At 39.9% G+C, this 14,417-nt stretch overlaps 1 protein-coding gene across 1 annotated transcript in view; it reads right to left on the bottom strand.

Annotated features, from left to right (window-relative positions):
* The window catches only part of ZSWIM5 (zinc finger, SWIM-type containing 5), a 260,366-nt gene that overhangs the window by 6,511 nt on the left and 239,438 nt on the right, over window positions 1-14,417 (bottom strand). Inside the window, exons 5-11 of the mRNA XM_012648926.1 lie at window positions 13,322-13,501; window positions 10,083-10,259; window positions 7,324-7,470; window positions 6,601-6,738; window positions 4,833-5,093; window positions 4,474-4,609; window positions 3,473-3,630 (exon numbers count right to left, since the gene is read on the bottom strand). Coding sequence (XP_012504380.1) covers window positions 3,473-3,630; window positions 4,474-4,609; window positions 4,833-5,093; window positions 6,601-6,738; window positions 7,324-7,470; window positions 10,083-10,259; window positions 13,322-13,501 — 1,197 coding nt within the window. The remainder of the gene's footprint in view (window positions 1-3,472; window positions 3,631-4,473; window positions 4,610-4,832; window positions 5,094-6,600; window positions 6,739-7,323; window positions 7,471-10,082; window positions 10,260-13,321; window positions 13,502-14,417) is intronic.

Below are 14,417 nucleotides of genomic sequence, written 5' to 3'. Positions count from 1 at the left end.
AATATTTGGTAGAATTTACTAGTGAGGCCAACTAGTCTTGGATTTTCTTTATGGAAAAGTTTTTAGCTACAACTTCAACTGCTTTGAAATTAATTTCTATTTATTCTTTCTAAAAAGACTGTGGTAAAATACATATGGCATAAAATTTACCATTTTAACCATTTTTAAGGGTACACTTCAGTGGAATTAAGTACATTCACAATGTTATGCAAACATCACCACTTTACATTTCCCAGAACTTTTTCATCATCCCAAAAGGATACTCTGTACCCATTAAATAATAACTCCCCATTCTCCTACTTTCTCTATTAATTCTGTCTCTATGTATTTCTACTGTATTCTACTTTTTATTCTTTCTTTTTATATGAATTTATATTATCTGTGACCACTCAATGTGGTCACAGAGATGTCTGCCAGGTTTCTCTACTCTATGGTAAATTATACTTTTTTCCTTTATGATCAATAAGAATTTTGTGAAGAGATAATGTGACATGACATAAATATCCCATTCCTCATCAAATGTTCACCCAGTAGCTTAGAATCCATGATGTTTCTTGGCTGTGGCTATTTTAGCTACCTCATGTAAGTGGAATCATACAATATTTATCCTTCTGTATATGGCTAATTTCACTTAGCATCTTTTCAAGGTTTATCCATATTATAGCATGTATCAGAATTTCATTTCTCTTTATGGCTGAGCAATATTCCATTGCATGTATGTGCCACATTTGGTTTACCCACTCAGCTTTTAATGAATAACACTGCTACTATAAACATTGGTGTACAAGTATCTGTTTGAGTCCCTGCTTTCAATTCTTTTGGGTATATACCTAGTTCATTTTTATTTATTCTTTTTTTTTTTATGAGATAGAGCTCACTCTGTTGCCCAGGATAGAGTATAGTGGTGTCATCATAGCTTGCTGCAACCTCTCAAAACTCCTGGCTTCAAGCTATCCTCCTGCCTCAGCCTCCCAAAGTGCTAGGATTACAGGTGTCAGCCACTATGCCTGGCCTCATTTTTATTCATTCGTGAGTGAAATTTGGTAGTTTATGTCTTTCAAGGAACTAGTCCATTTCATCTATGTTGTTGAATTTATTGGCATAAAGTTATTCATAATATTCCCTTATAATCATTTTAATGTCTTTAGACTCTATAGTGATGCCATCTTTCTCATTCTTGATATTGGTAATTTTTGTTTTTCCTCTCCTTTTTTCTTGATCTGTCTAGACAGAGACTTCAATTTGATCTTTTCAAAGAAGTAGCTTTTGGTTTTAACTAATTTTTCTTTAAGAAAACCTTTTTTATAGAGATGGGGTATGGCTATGTTACCCAGGCTGGTCTCAAACTGGCCTCAAGCAATTCTCCCACTTCAGCCTCCCATAGTGCTGGGATTACAGGTGTGAGCCACCGTGCCCAGCCTGATTTTTCTCTACTTTTTTATTTCATTCATTTCTGCCCTGATCTTTTATTATTTCCTTTCTTCTGCTTACCTTGGGTTTCATTTGTTTTTCTTTTTCTGGTTTCTTAAGGTGGAAGCTGAGATGACTAATTTGAAACCTTTCTTCTTTCCAAATGTAGGCATTTATTGCTAAAAATTTCCAAGTAAAAGTTTACCTACATTCCACAGATTCGATATATTGTGCTTTCATTTTCAATCAGTTCAAAACATTTTCTAATTTTCTTGTGATTTTTTTCCCTTTGGCCTGTAAATCATATAGAGAGAGGTATGCGGTTTAATTTCTAAAAATCTAAGGGATTTTCCAGATATATTTTTATTATTGATTTCTAATTCTCTAGTGGTTGTCTGAAAATGGTTTTTATTTCATCTTTGTTTTTGAAAGATAATTTCACTGGTATAGAATTCCAGGGTGACAGTTTGTGTGTGTGTGTGTGTGTGTGTGTGTGTGTGTGTGTGTGTGTTTAAATGCTTTTAAAGATTTTTCTCCCCTGTTTTCTGGCTTAATGAGAAATCTACTCTCATACTCGTTTTTTGTCCTTTGTCATGTTCTTTTCCCCCTTCTGGTTGCTCTTAAAAAAGTAAGATTTTGGCCGGGCGCAGTGGCTCACGCCTGTAATCCTAGCTCTCTGGGAGGCCGAGGCGGGCAGATTGTTTGAGCTCAGGAGTTCGAAACCAGCCTGAGCAAGAGTGAGACCCTGTCTCTACTAAAATTAGAAAGAAATTAATTGGACAACTAAAAATATATAGAAAAAATTATCCGGGCATGGTGGCACATGCCTGTAGTCCCAGCTACTCGGGAGGCTGAGGCAAGGAGGATCGCTTGAGCCCAGGGGTTTGAGGTTGCTGTGAGCTAGGATGACGCCACGGCACTCTAGCCCGGGCAACACAGTGAGACTCTGTCTCAAAAAAAAAAAAAAAGTAAGATTTTCTCTTTTATTACTGGTTTTAAGCAATTTGACTGTGATGTGCCTTGGTATAGTTTTCTTCATGTTTCTTATGCTTGAGGTTCATTGAGTTTCTTGGACCTGCAGTCATTCATCCTCCTTATCCTGTTTGGAATCTGATATTCTATGCCAGGCAATCCCTACTTTCTGCCCCCTACATAGAAGCTTATTATCAAATTTGTTGATTTTTGCCAATAAGACTGGTAAAAAATGTTATTTCAGGATAATTTTAATTTGTGTTTTTCAAGTGATACCAGGCATTTTAATTGTCTAAAAGTCATTTGTATCTCATTTTCTGTGAACTGTCTGATCATATCCTTTGTTCGATTTTTTATTGGTTTCTTGATCATTTTTATATTGGTTTACTGTACCCTTACCTTTTCTGCAATGAACATTTTTTTGGCAATAAGATGATACAACATAAAGCTATTTTTAATTTAAAAAAATTTCAAAAATCCACTCAGTTTTCTGGTACAAATACTCAAGAGTCCGTGTTAGCTAGTATTATATTTTATAGCTAGTCATATAAGGACTTATTTTCACTTCTTTTTGTGGGAAAACCTGCATAGCTAACAGGCAGTATGCATGCTTTAAGGCCTGAGAGTCACTCTGGACTACTTATCTTTTCAGGGCAATGGAAAAATCACAAAATTCTTATCTGTAAAGAGTTCTGCAGCTCTATCTTAGTCATCACTTCATTAGATCTTCCAATGGCTCTAGGAAGCTGACAAGTCATTGACAATGATCCTCATTTTACAGATTTTGAAACTGAGGCTTAGAGAGGTGGAGCAACTTTATCACATGGAAGGTTAGATTCAGAAGTTAACTTAAAGATCATTTAAGTCTATCTACTCAGGGTTCTATAATTAGTAGCTAGGGCAAAGTTTTGGCTTGTCCCCCAGTGTTCTTTCTAATGGCAGCAATCAAAGTGAGGATCCCCATCACTCTAAATGGTTGAGAAAGAATAAATAGCTTCTCTTCTTCAGGAGACTGTAGGCCAAGTCTTTGACAGGTCATGGCTGAGCAGGCACATGGGGATGCTAGAGCCTAAGGTCTATCTATGCTCACCTTTGGCAGCAGTCAGCATGGTGGAGGCCAGTTCACACTGCTGTGATTCCAAGTGTCCAAGAGTGAACCAGCGAGGATAACGGCTGGGCACCACAGACACCATATGGTGAGAGTGGGAAGTGTCGCCTGCAGAAGTGGAGTTTTCTAGAACAGGTAACCTAGAAGACCCAGAAGAGTCATCAGCCACTGTCCAGACCCTGGCCTTCTGAGCCACCTTAGAGAAGCTTGCTCTTTGTGGGGGAGGAACTGGGGAGAGGAAAGAATTAACTAAGAGCTTTACAGGTTTTTAAACCTATGGTTCTATACTCTATGTGAGGTGAATGTCTGGGCAGTTGCAGAACTCAAGCTGAATAGTCCACACTGCAATTGGATTTGAAAGGAAGTTCAAGAGCCATAGGGTTATTTATAAAAGTTTTAGAAATACATGTCATGGAACTTCCTGTTTTAGCTGAGGAGTTCTCACAGCCTTATGGTCTAACTAAAATTTTTCTTCTGTATAGTTTGCTGCATCCCAGAAGTCTACCTGCCTAAACCAAGGATCCTATTCTAGTCTGCAAACAAGATGCCCATAGTTCATTGTTCTCAAGTCTTGGGGTAAACATATTTATCTCTATGTCCCTCAGATTCCTCTGGGGACCCATGCCTGGGAACCATGACTCAGTTGAGCTATGGAAGGGCTCAAACCCCTTCTTGGCCTGCCTGAATGACCCCAGAACAGGGAGACTCAGGGCTTGGGTGCTCCATATCTATTAATATTTCAGGGGCTCCCTCAGACAATCAACCATGAGGCACATCCAGGGAGCTAAGTGGGTCACCAACAAGGAATCCCAGATAGGAATCTTAAATCATATAAAAATATGTGAGCCATTTTAAGGTAGGCTTGGTGGCAGGTCCAACGGAATAGACAAAGAAGGAAAGAGAAGAAAGTGGGATAAACAAAGAAAGAGCACTGGAGATTTCTGCCTTGGTGCATGCAACTATTCCAGGAAAGGGCTGCTCACCTCATGGCACGTAAGCCTAATTTATAGGATAGGTCTGGATCATGAGGCAGCAGAGCTGAGAACAAATACTTGGCAAAGGTATGCATGGGAACACTTTCTCGGTGGATGATTTCTCCCAGACCGCTGAAGGGGCCTCCTGTAGGAAGAAGATAAGCCAGTCAGTTATTTTATTTTATTTTTGGTATGCTTCCATTTGCCAGCCTGGACTTGAGCCCCAGGATCCCACGCATGTTTGCTAACCATAGGAACCTTCACTACATTTTAATGTCATAAATATTCTTATACATGTGTTCTGTTAGAGAGGGGCACCCGGGGTCACAGGCCAAAGACAGTATGACAAAAGACCCTTCTCTACTTACCTTCCAGCAGTAAGAGGCACTGTTTCTGCAGCGTTTGGACTAGCTCATCGTCCAGCTGCAGCTCCTGGAGTTGGCTTAGGAGCTGCTCCTCATTACGGCACACCTTGTCCTGTGCGTAGAGGCCTTCAGGCATCACCCTCTGTTGACCCATGCCCATCAGAGCAACTTCCAGGGCCAATGACAGGTAGGACTCACTGCTGTTTGGGCAGCTTGCAGCTACAGATACATGCTGGTACACAGGGGGTCTGCTTTCATTCATATCTGAGGGCAACAGGGCAGCAGGTTCTTTAGGTCAGGCCCAGCAGATTCTTCTGTCTTTCTCTCCCTCCCACTTTTGGGATACAGTCAATAGCTATCACAGAAAAGCTGAACCGGAACCCCAGAGGAGGAAGGAAAATACACTGAAAAAATGTTACACAGAGCCATAAAGATTCCCACCTCTTTATTAATATATGAACTGGCTAGGCTAATTGGGATCAGAGGAAGAAGATAATGGCCGCCCTTGGTTCGGGCCACTCCTTATATCTCTACCCAGAGGAATCTGAATTCATCCAGTGAAACTCTTACTTTTGTAACACTTACAACTTCTATGTTATCATTATTTTATATGCTCCACCATTGGGTTCATAATTTCAGGAAGAGAACACAGTTTAAAAGTTAGAGTCTTGGCCGGGCGCGGTGGCTCACGCCTGTAATCCCAGCACTTTGGGAGGCCGAGGTGGGTGGATTGTTTGAGCTCAGGAGTTCGAAACCAGCCTGAGCAAGAGCGAGACCTCGTCTCTACTAAAAATAGAAAGAAATTAATCGGACAACTAAAACTATATAGAAAAAAATTAGCCGAGCATGGTGGTGCATGCCTGTAGTCCCAGCTACTTGGGAGGCTAAGGCAGGAGGATTGCTTGAGCCCAGGAGTTTGAGGTTGCTGTGAGCTAGGCTGGCGCCACGGCACTCTAGCCCAGGCAAAAGAGTGAGACTCTGTCTCAAAAAAAAAAAAAAAAAAGTTACAGTCTTGATTTCTTTTCTCCATTATCCATCCAATAAATATTTATGAAAGACTATTAAATGACAGGTACTACACTGAGTGCTAGGATCACAAAGATAAGTAAATCTTCATTTCTATTTCCAAGTAGCTGATAGTCTATTAAGAGATGCTCACTTGTAAACAAATTGTAACCTAGTGTGCTAAATACAAAATTAGATACATGAATACAATATAGTGATAGCATAAAGGAATGAAAAATCAATTCTGTCTCTGTCTAGTCCTCGCTACTTTGAGACTCTATTAAATTATTGCCCTTTATTTCTCATTTGTATTAATAAAACTGGTACAAACCACTAAGAGGGAAGGAGTTCAGAAGAAACCAGGAAGTACTAAGCAACTGCAAGAGATATGCACATTCTTGGGGGAAGTCTTTTCCACTTTCAGACTGCTCTAGGTTCTGGCCTCTAACTGCTGAATTTCCTCTATCTCATCTTATTCCCCTTGGACCACAATCTTTAGGCATTTTTGGTAGGGAAAAGAGAGGAGCAAGGAAGGCTAGCAAGGTAAAATGGGCAAGTAGGACAGGGCCAGACCACAGGGTGGGAAAGAAAAGCGGGAAAAAGAGGGAGCCTGGGGAAAAAGAGGGAGCCTGAGGAAACCTCTCAGGGGCAGACCAGTTTGGACAAGAGGAAAATGACAGGCTGCAAGAAGGGGTAGAACACAGTCTGGCAGGGAGTAGAGGATTGCCAAGGGCACTCTTGGCTTGCCTCAGGCTGACCCCTGTACCTGACACTTCCAGATAGCCGTCATCGTTCAGTCGGCAGGCTTCGGTCAAAGTGAGAAACAGGCAGCCAATGGGATCCAGAGGGTGGCCCACCCAGCCCTCTAGGTTTGTGATGGTTGTGGTTCCTCTTTGCAACAGTTCTGGAAACAAGCAGGTCAAGGTTTTAGAGAGTAATAGAGACACACTGCTCTTTGTTCCTGCCTGGGTCTCCTTATCTTTCAGGTCTTGACCCTGAGAGTCAAAGAAAAGCTTCCCTTATTGTCTTGCCTTGGATTGATATAACTGGCCATAAGCACACTGGCCAGCTGCAAGGTCATGTGGTCTGCATTGAGGCTGCCTGCTGGTTCTGCATATGTGGATATAGCTTTACAGTTTTAAAAGGGTTTTCTCATGCCAGATCTTTTTTTTTTTAAATTAAATTAATTTTGCAAGTTTATTCCTCTCTAGGGATTATCAGCAAAATGGCAAAAATACATGCCAGATCTTAATGAGCCTTCCAACTGGTTTGTGAGGGAGGTAGGAAGGTATTATTCCCATTTTACAGATAAGAAAACTAAGATTCACAGAGATAGAGTGAGGCATTCCACGCACAGGTGGAATGACCTGGAATTCCCTAGCCCTTGCCACACCGTAATATTTAATGAAAATTAAGTTCTGGGCCTTGTATCCTCTGAGCATCCTCATCAGTCTTAGGCCTAAGGGGGCTAATCTCCAAATCACTATACCTTTCTTCTGATGCTTGTAGATTTCCAGCTGCCGTTGCTGCTGCAACCTCAGAGTATTAATAATGGCCACCGTGAGTCTGAGGGCCTCTTTTGGATAACCATGGGAACGCAGGGCATCAACCCGAGCACAGGCTGTAGGCACATGCTCTACCAAATAAGAACAAAATATTTTGGTTGAGTTACTATTTCTAATCAGGAAAATTCATTCTTGATAAAGGGAGTTTGTGTTTAGTCCAGTTCCTCAAATTCAATCCGACATCTATAGTATACCAGGAACTGTGTTTTCATCTTTAAGGATATAAAAAGTTGAATAAGTCATGGGTTCTATCTTGAAAGAGCTGCCTCGCAGCCTTAGCTTGGTGGTATGGTAGAGAACTAGGACATACAACTAGGATAATAAAATGTAGTACCTCTTTGTGAACATGTACTATGGGAACCTAATGAAGGTAGCAATTAATTGCCTAAAGGGAAAAGCCTCATTTGTTTAATGAATCCTACCTTTTCTGAAAACCTATTATATGCTAGGTAGTATGCTGGGCAAAGGAAGTACAAAGATGATTAAGAAATGGTCACTATCCTCAAAGAGTTCACAAATAATACGTAAACAGATAATTATAAAACATTTAAAAAGAAATAGCATGATAGAAATACATACAGAGAGAAAATAATATTTGGGCAGTGCTTTGAAGGATAAGCAAGATTTTAAATAGGTAAATAAATAGGGAAAGGCATTCCTGGCAAGGGAAACATATAAGCAAAGGCATATAAGTAAAAGCATAAAAATGTATTCAATACAGCATCTTCAGAGGATGGCAAATAGTTCTGTGTAGCTTGAGTTAGGTTATGTGGTGCAGACAGCCTGAAAAGGTAGAGTCTGGAACGTAAAGAGCTTTGAATGCCATTCTATGGAGTCTGGATTTACCTTAGGGATAACAGAAGACTACCAAAGGCTTATAGATAGGTAGGTGATTATAACAAGCTTTATACTTTATTTTGTGATTTCTTTTAAACAGTAAAAACTATAGAATTGCAGAAAATTTAAAAATAGAGATAAACAAATATAAAATAAAAATCAGGGATAATCACTCTTTCCAGCTTCCTATATATTTACCTAGACTTTTTTATTAAATTTTTACTCAAAATGGATGATATGATTATTGTTTTGTGACTGTCTTTCCCACTTAGGACATTGTTAATATTTTTCCATGCTATTAAATATATGTCTATATCATTAAAAATGATTACATATCATTCCACCGAATATATGTGCATTCACTGAGTTAATCAATCACCTATTGTTGGATATTAGATGGTTTCCAATTTTTCCCACTGTATCCTATTTATATCAATGCTCTAATGAACCCCCCAGCTATATGCATATCCTTAGTTAATTATGGCTCAGGATAAATTCCTAGATGTAGAATTCCTGGATCAAATGGTATGAATGTATATTAAAGGCTTTTGATAAGTGTTGCTAAAAGACCCTTCAGAAAGGCTGTAAGCATTTATATTACTACCAGTAGTAAATGAGAGTACCTATCTCCATGCAACTGCTCCCATACCAGAAAATAATCATCTTAATTTCAAAAACCCCTGACCATTTGACAATCAAAATATGGTAACTCAGTGTTGTTTTAATTTGCATCTTTTTTTAATTAATGAGATGTATGTTTTTTTCAAATGCTTGTTAGATTTGGGCTTTAGAAGTATTAGGTCAGAGAAGAGGAAAGATAGTTAGAGGGAACTTGAGATGGTGCAACCATAGTGTGTTTGGCTATGGCTTTTCAGAGAGAGACAGGGACATATCCAGGGTCAGCAAGATCTCAAGAAAGACAAAAATATGGTGTGAGAGATGAAGGTAGGGAATTGGGAAAACACAATGAAAATGTATGTCATTGTTATAAGACTTGGAAAATGAATATTTTTGAAAAGAATGTCTATTTTGGAATGGGCATCCTGTGATAAAAACAAGGACAGACTGATGAAGGGAAAACCGGGAAACTATTTCAGAGGAGGGTTTAAACTCATGCTGAAATGGCTCTATCCTGTTATGATGAAGGAAGGTAGGTAAGAAGGAGGAAAAGAAGACAGCTTGGTGACAAATGCAGCTGACTAGCACAGGGTAATTTAAGTTTCAAACTTAGTGGCTTTTGAGCAAAACATATAATTTCACAGTAGAATACAATGCTGCTTGGTGACTACTGACTGAGAGAGCCTGTGAACTGATGTCTAATTGCTTTGTTAGTACTCTTTGATATGTATTAACTCCTTTCCCCTCCCAAAGCTTAGGGACAGGATATAAATGCCTGTTTTAGGTCACTGTACCTCAGCTGAGTACATATGCAAATGGCAGGGCCAGCATGGTGGCTCATGCCTGTAAGCTTAGCACTTTGGGAGGCTGAGGCCGGAAGATCGCTTGAAGACCAGCCTGAGCAACACAGTAAGACTGCCATCTCTACAAAAAATACAAAAATTATCTGGAGGTGGTGGCATGCACCTGTAGTCTCAGCTACTCGGGAGGCTCTCTTGAGCCCAGGCATTTGAGTTGCAGTGAGCTATGATGGCATCACTGCACTCTAGACCAGGCAACAGAGTGAGACTCTGTCAAAAAAAAAATCAAGTGGCTTAGGCTTCACATAAATATCCTGAGTCCAACTTGTAGGTGGAGTTGCTGGTACCTATGTAGATGGCTCATTTGGGCCTGGCATGAGGTGAGGTTGAGCTCTGAAATTCTTAGAGTAGAAGAGGGCTAGACTTACCCAGCCACAGTGGCTGGCCTTGGGAATTAAAGAGTAGTCTCTCACTTTCCCGCTGGCAGGCAGGAGCTGTATAGATATCACTGCTGATTATTCGCTGTAGGTGGCCATCCTGCCAATGTAATTCACGGCCCTCGATGGCTCTAGTGAACACTGTTCGTCTTGGTCTGGATAAAGAGTCTGGGGAAAGAAAAACATGCAGCAGTACGACAATGGGTAATCTGAAATTTTAACCCCTGGGTCTTCTTCAGGGTAGGAGGTTGGCCAAAAGAATAGCATGTGGGCAGTGAGAGCAGCCATTGTGCTATCTCTCCAGGTATTTGCTGTGTTGCCTCCTTCTTGGATAGGCTTTTAGTGTGTGTGTGCCCTCCGAGTTAGGGAGAAACTTTCTACAGAGATTTATGGTTGCCTTCCTCCTTCTACAGAAAGGTTATTTCTGCTGGGACCCAGAGCCACATGAGGGAGAAGAGGGGCAGTGGTGTTCAGCTGCTCAATCATAAGGATACAAACTGCTTCTATAGAGGTAGAGAGAAGCAGCTAGGTAATGTCCCCGGCCAATCTGTAACTTGTTTCATTTACCGTGTGACCCTTATCAGACTAAGGACTTCCATGAAATTCATACTAAATGCTCAAAAAGAGCTAAGGCCCTGTATGTTCTGGTACCCTTATCACACTGATATCTACAGGCTTACAGTCTTATTCCTCAATAAGAACAACTGATGCTGACAAAAGACTAACTTATTTTCTCACGGGAGTCTTACCATGCCACCTCTCTTCAGGAAAAGGGCTGCAGTCTTCCCTATGTCTATATACATGGCAACTCTGTCTTTAAAACTTTAGAGTCGTTCTTGATTCTTCACCCCCTCTACTCTACCTATTTCTACCACCCAGAGAGGCATGTGGAATCACAAGAGTGTTTTTTGTTTTGTTTTAGGATGGGAGATATAACAATGTGCTCGTACATTTAGGAATAATTCATGAAGAGGGAAAAATTTGTAATGCAGGAGAGATAGGAGATAATCCCTAGAGCGATGCCCTGGATAAAAGAGATGGAGTAGGATCTTGCCAATCTCGGGGGCGTGGACTTGGAAACACAAACAGCAAGAGGGGAAGAGGCAGAGTAGATGGGCAGAGGCAGTAATTCTTTGAAACACTAGGACAGTAACTCTTTTGACCCACCACCACAGATGTAGTGATGGAGTTTTAGAAATTCTCTTCTGATTGTTTCTGCATACTCAGTGAACAGGAAGCAAGACTCAGTTGAAAGTGAAGAAGGGGAGGAAGTACAGAAAGTTTTAGGGAAAAGATGGTGTGAAATAGTAGTTTAGAAGAGTGAAAGAAAGCACAGAGTAGGGAAATGTAGTAGATGTGCAGAAAAGCACACTCGAAATTAGTGGTCATAAATTTAAAATAAGACAAGGTTACTACGGTTGTTTCTTTCCAGTTATGTTCAACTGTGCAAGTGTGAGCACCGAGTAATTAGAAGGTAGGAATGAACTAAGTTTAGGGTTTTGTCACATGAGTAACAAAAGGAAAAAGGGAGTTGAGTGTGTATGTAAAGGAGTGAGGAATGTTTATAATGATGTACCAAGGAATCTAACCTGGATGAGAAGGAAAATGAGGCTGTTAAGATAGTGAAAAAGTGGTAAAATAAATATTCCTAGTGGGTCAAAGAATTACTAGAATTGGGATACCAAAGAGAATAAGCTAGAAAGATTGGTGGTGGTAATTGGTGATGCTTAGAATTGAGATTATGAAGAGTAAAGTTATTTGTAATGACCTGTTTAGGGAGTGACTTTGGGATTGAATGACTAAATTATGGTGGAAGATGAGACTATTGGAAAAGAGGAGGTCAAAGAATTTAAAGGCCAGGGTATTGGAAGGGTCATCTATGTGGCTATCAAAATCATCAAGAATTATGATAGGATAGTGACAGAGAGCAGTGTTAGTAAGCCAATAGCTAAAAATCTTTAAGGAATGAGGGGGATTGACCCAGAGGTATACAGATGACGAAAACCAGGAGGGGAGCAGATAGTATAGTTTGATGGCATAAACTTTAAAGCTGGCAGGTATTTTAGAAAGGTGGGAAGGACAATGATGTAAAAATGGCAGTGAAGAATAGGCAGGAATCCTACAGCTTCTCCAGCCCCTATGGTAAAAGGATGTGAGAGAGACATCAATCATAACTTGAGAAGACTACAGAGAAAGCAGCATCTTCAAAGGAGAACCAATAACAACAAAGAACCAATATATGATCACAAGGAAGAAACTGCCCGACTGTAGTTATTTGTATGCATATGACCCTCTCTATGCCATCCAAAGCCAATACCAAAATGGTGGCTTCCTGTGTTACAGAAGATAGATGAGTGCCAGGAACAGGTAAAGAAGTGGCAAAATTACAGCTTTCACCTTTCATTACCTTAGTTGTCTTAAATATACTGACAACTAATTACGGTACAGTAAAAGATGACCAAACAAAAACAATAATTTAAGTGATTTCCTCCTGGAGATTAAAATAGCAATGGAGTTATCATTTAAAATAAAAGGGACCAAGTGTAAAATCAGTGTCTGAAAAAAATCTCCTGCCAATAAAGGCTCTCAGTGGGCTAAAGAACAATCAATTGCCACCATCAAATAGTCTGAGTTACATGAACTAAAACTGATGTGAATGCTGATGCCCAGGGATGTCTCCAGGCCAGTGGGCCCCAAGGATGGAGGGTATAGTATCACTGTACTGGATTTGTCTTAAAATGAGGCAAGAGTCCTAGCAGTAACTTGGGAGGATGACCCCACCCAGACATTTGCTGTATAAAAACTTGAGGAAAACAGAAAAAGGTAAGAAAAGCTATGGTCAGGACACTTTTTAAAACTGCTTTTTATAGACCTTCTGTTCCTCCCCTGAGTTAGGTTTTCTGAGCTAAAACCAACCCCAACTGAGGCCGAGCTCCATTAGACATGAAAAACTCGAAGGGTAGAGAGGAGTCATGCAGAGGGCTCTAGGACTGTATGCTGGGCATTGTAAGGACACTTTAAATGTGGAAAAGAACAGCATCCCCAATGAAAAAGATAAAATCTTATCCTTATTTAAGGTTTGCCATTTCAAGATGAACAGAAAGACAGGCTTTTCTTATTTAAATGGCAATTCTAACAACCAAAAGGCTATCTAGCTCCTTTTCTTCTAAAGTTTACCCTCCCACCTTGAAGTTCCAGGCACAAAAAACCTAAAAGGACACTTGGCTCACCTGGGCTGTGATTGGCATTCTGGGGAAGTGCACTGGTGATGTTGGGCAGCTCATGTCCATAGTTCCCATCCTCCAGGGGACAGACATCCAGGTCACTCCACTTCTGCAGTTGCTGCAGCCAACAGGATTTTTCCTCCAGTTTGCAGTGTGGATTTAAAATTATGCACACCCATAAAGCTCCTGGAAAATAAAGCAACCCACATTCTTGCTATCTCTCCTTCAATGTATGTGTAAGCCTTAATGTTTCAGTTTCATTTTTAGTTGGTAGAGAAAGTTTCCAAAGCATCACCTTTCTTCAATATAAAAAAAAATTTGCTAAGATCTTCAGAACTTGCTTAATTTTTCTTCCCAAAGCTTCCTTAAAGCAGAGTGACTACCTTGATAAATGAATCTGTGTGCCTGTGATGATGAAGACAGAGTTAGGCTTGAATTCTAAGCTCAAATCTGTTGTCTAATAAATATTTATTGAGAGCGTTCTATGTTCAAGGCCTTGTACTGGTAAATAAGACAGTGTTCCTACCCATAAGGAGCTTTCTAGTGTGGGAGACAGATAAATAAACATAATGCCATTTAAATATAATAAATATTAAGATAAAGATATATGTTCAGGGTAAAAACAGCAGCATAAAGGAAGGGCATTTTAGTACAAGGACAGGGGTGGAAGGGAGGTGCTCAGAAAATGTTTCATTTTTTGGCTAGTTGGACTTCCTGAACTTCAAATCCCTTAGCTGTAAAGGTTAAGATCATAAAAACATTTACTTTGTAGTGATATTGTGAGAATTAAATGAGATAACATTTGTAAAGGGTATAGCTAGCATATTACTTGGCACATCTTAATATTTCCTTTTTCTAAGAAAAATGACTTGGACTTGGATTTTGAAACTGCTAATTAACTTGTGATACCTTAAAACCATTACTTGGATTATCTGTTACTGCAGCGGAGTATCAGATATTCCACAAAACCAATGGGTACTGTTTCTTTGACCACAAGCAAACCTATTTTTTCTTTTCAAGGTTGGTTATGCGGCTGAGCCAAATAATTTCTCAATCTCAAATTAGCAATAAGCCCGGCTGCAGTACATCTTAATTTAAACAT

The sequence above is a fragment of the Propithecus coquereli genome, unplaced genomic scaffold (assembly GCF_000956105.1).
Source record: "Propithecus coquereli isolate 6110/MARCELLA unplaced genomic scaffold, Pcoq_1.0 Scaffold299, whole genome shotgun sequence".
NCBI lineage: Eukaryota > Metazoa > Chordata > Mammalia > Primates > Indriidae > Propithecus > Propithecus coquereli.
This window is presented reverse-complemented; position numbering and strand designations above follow the sequence as displayed.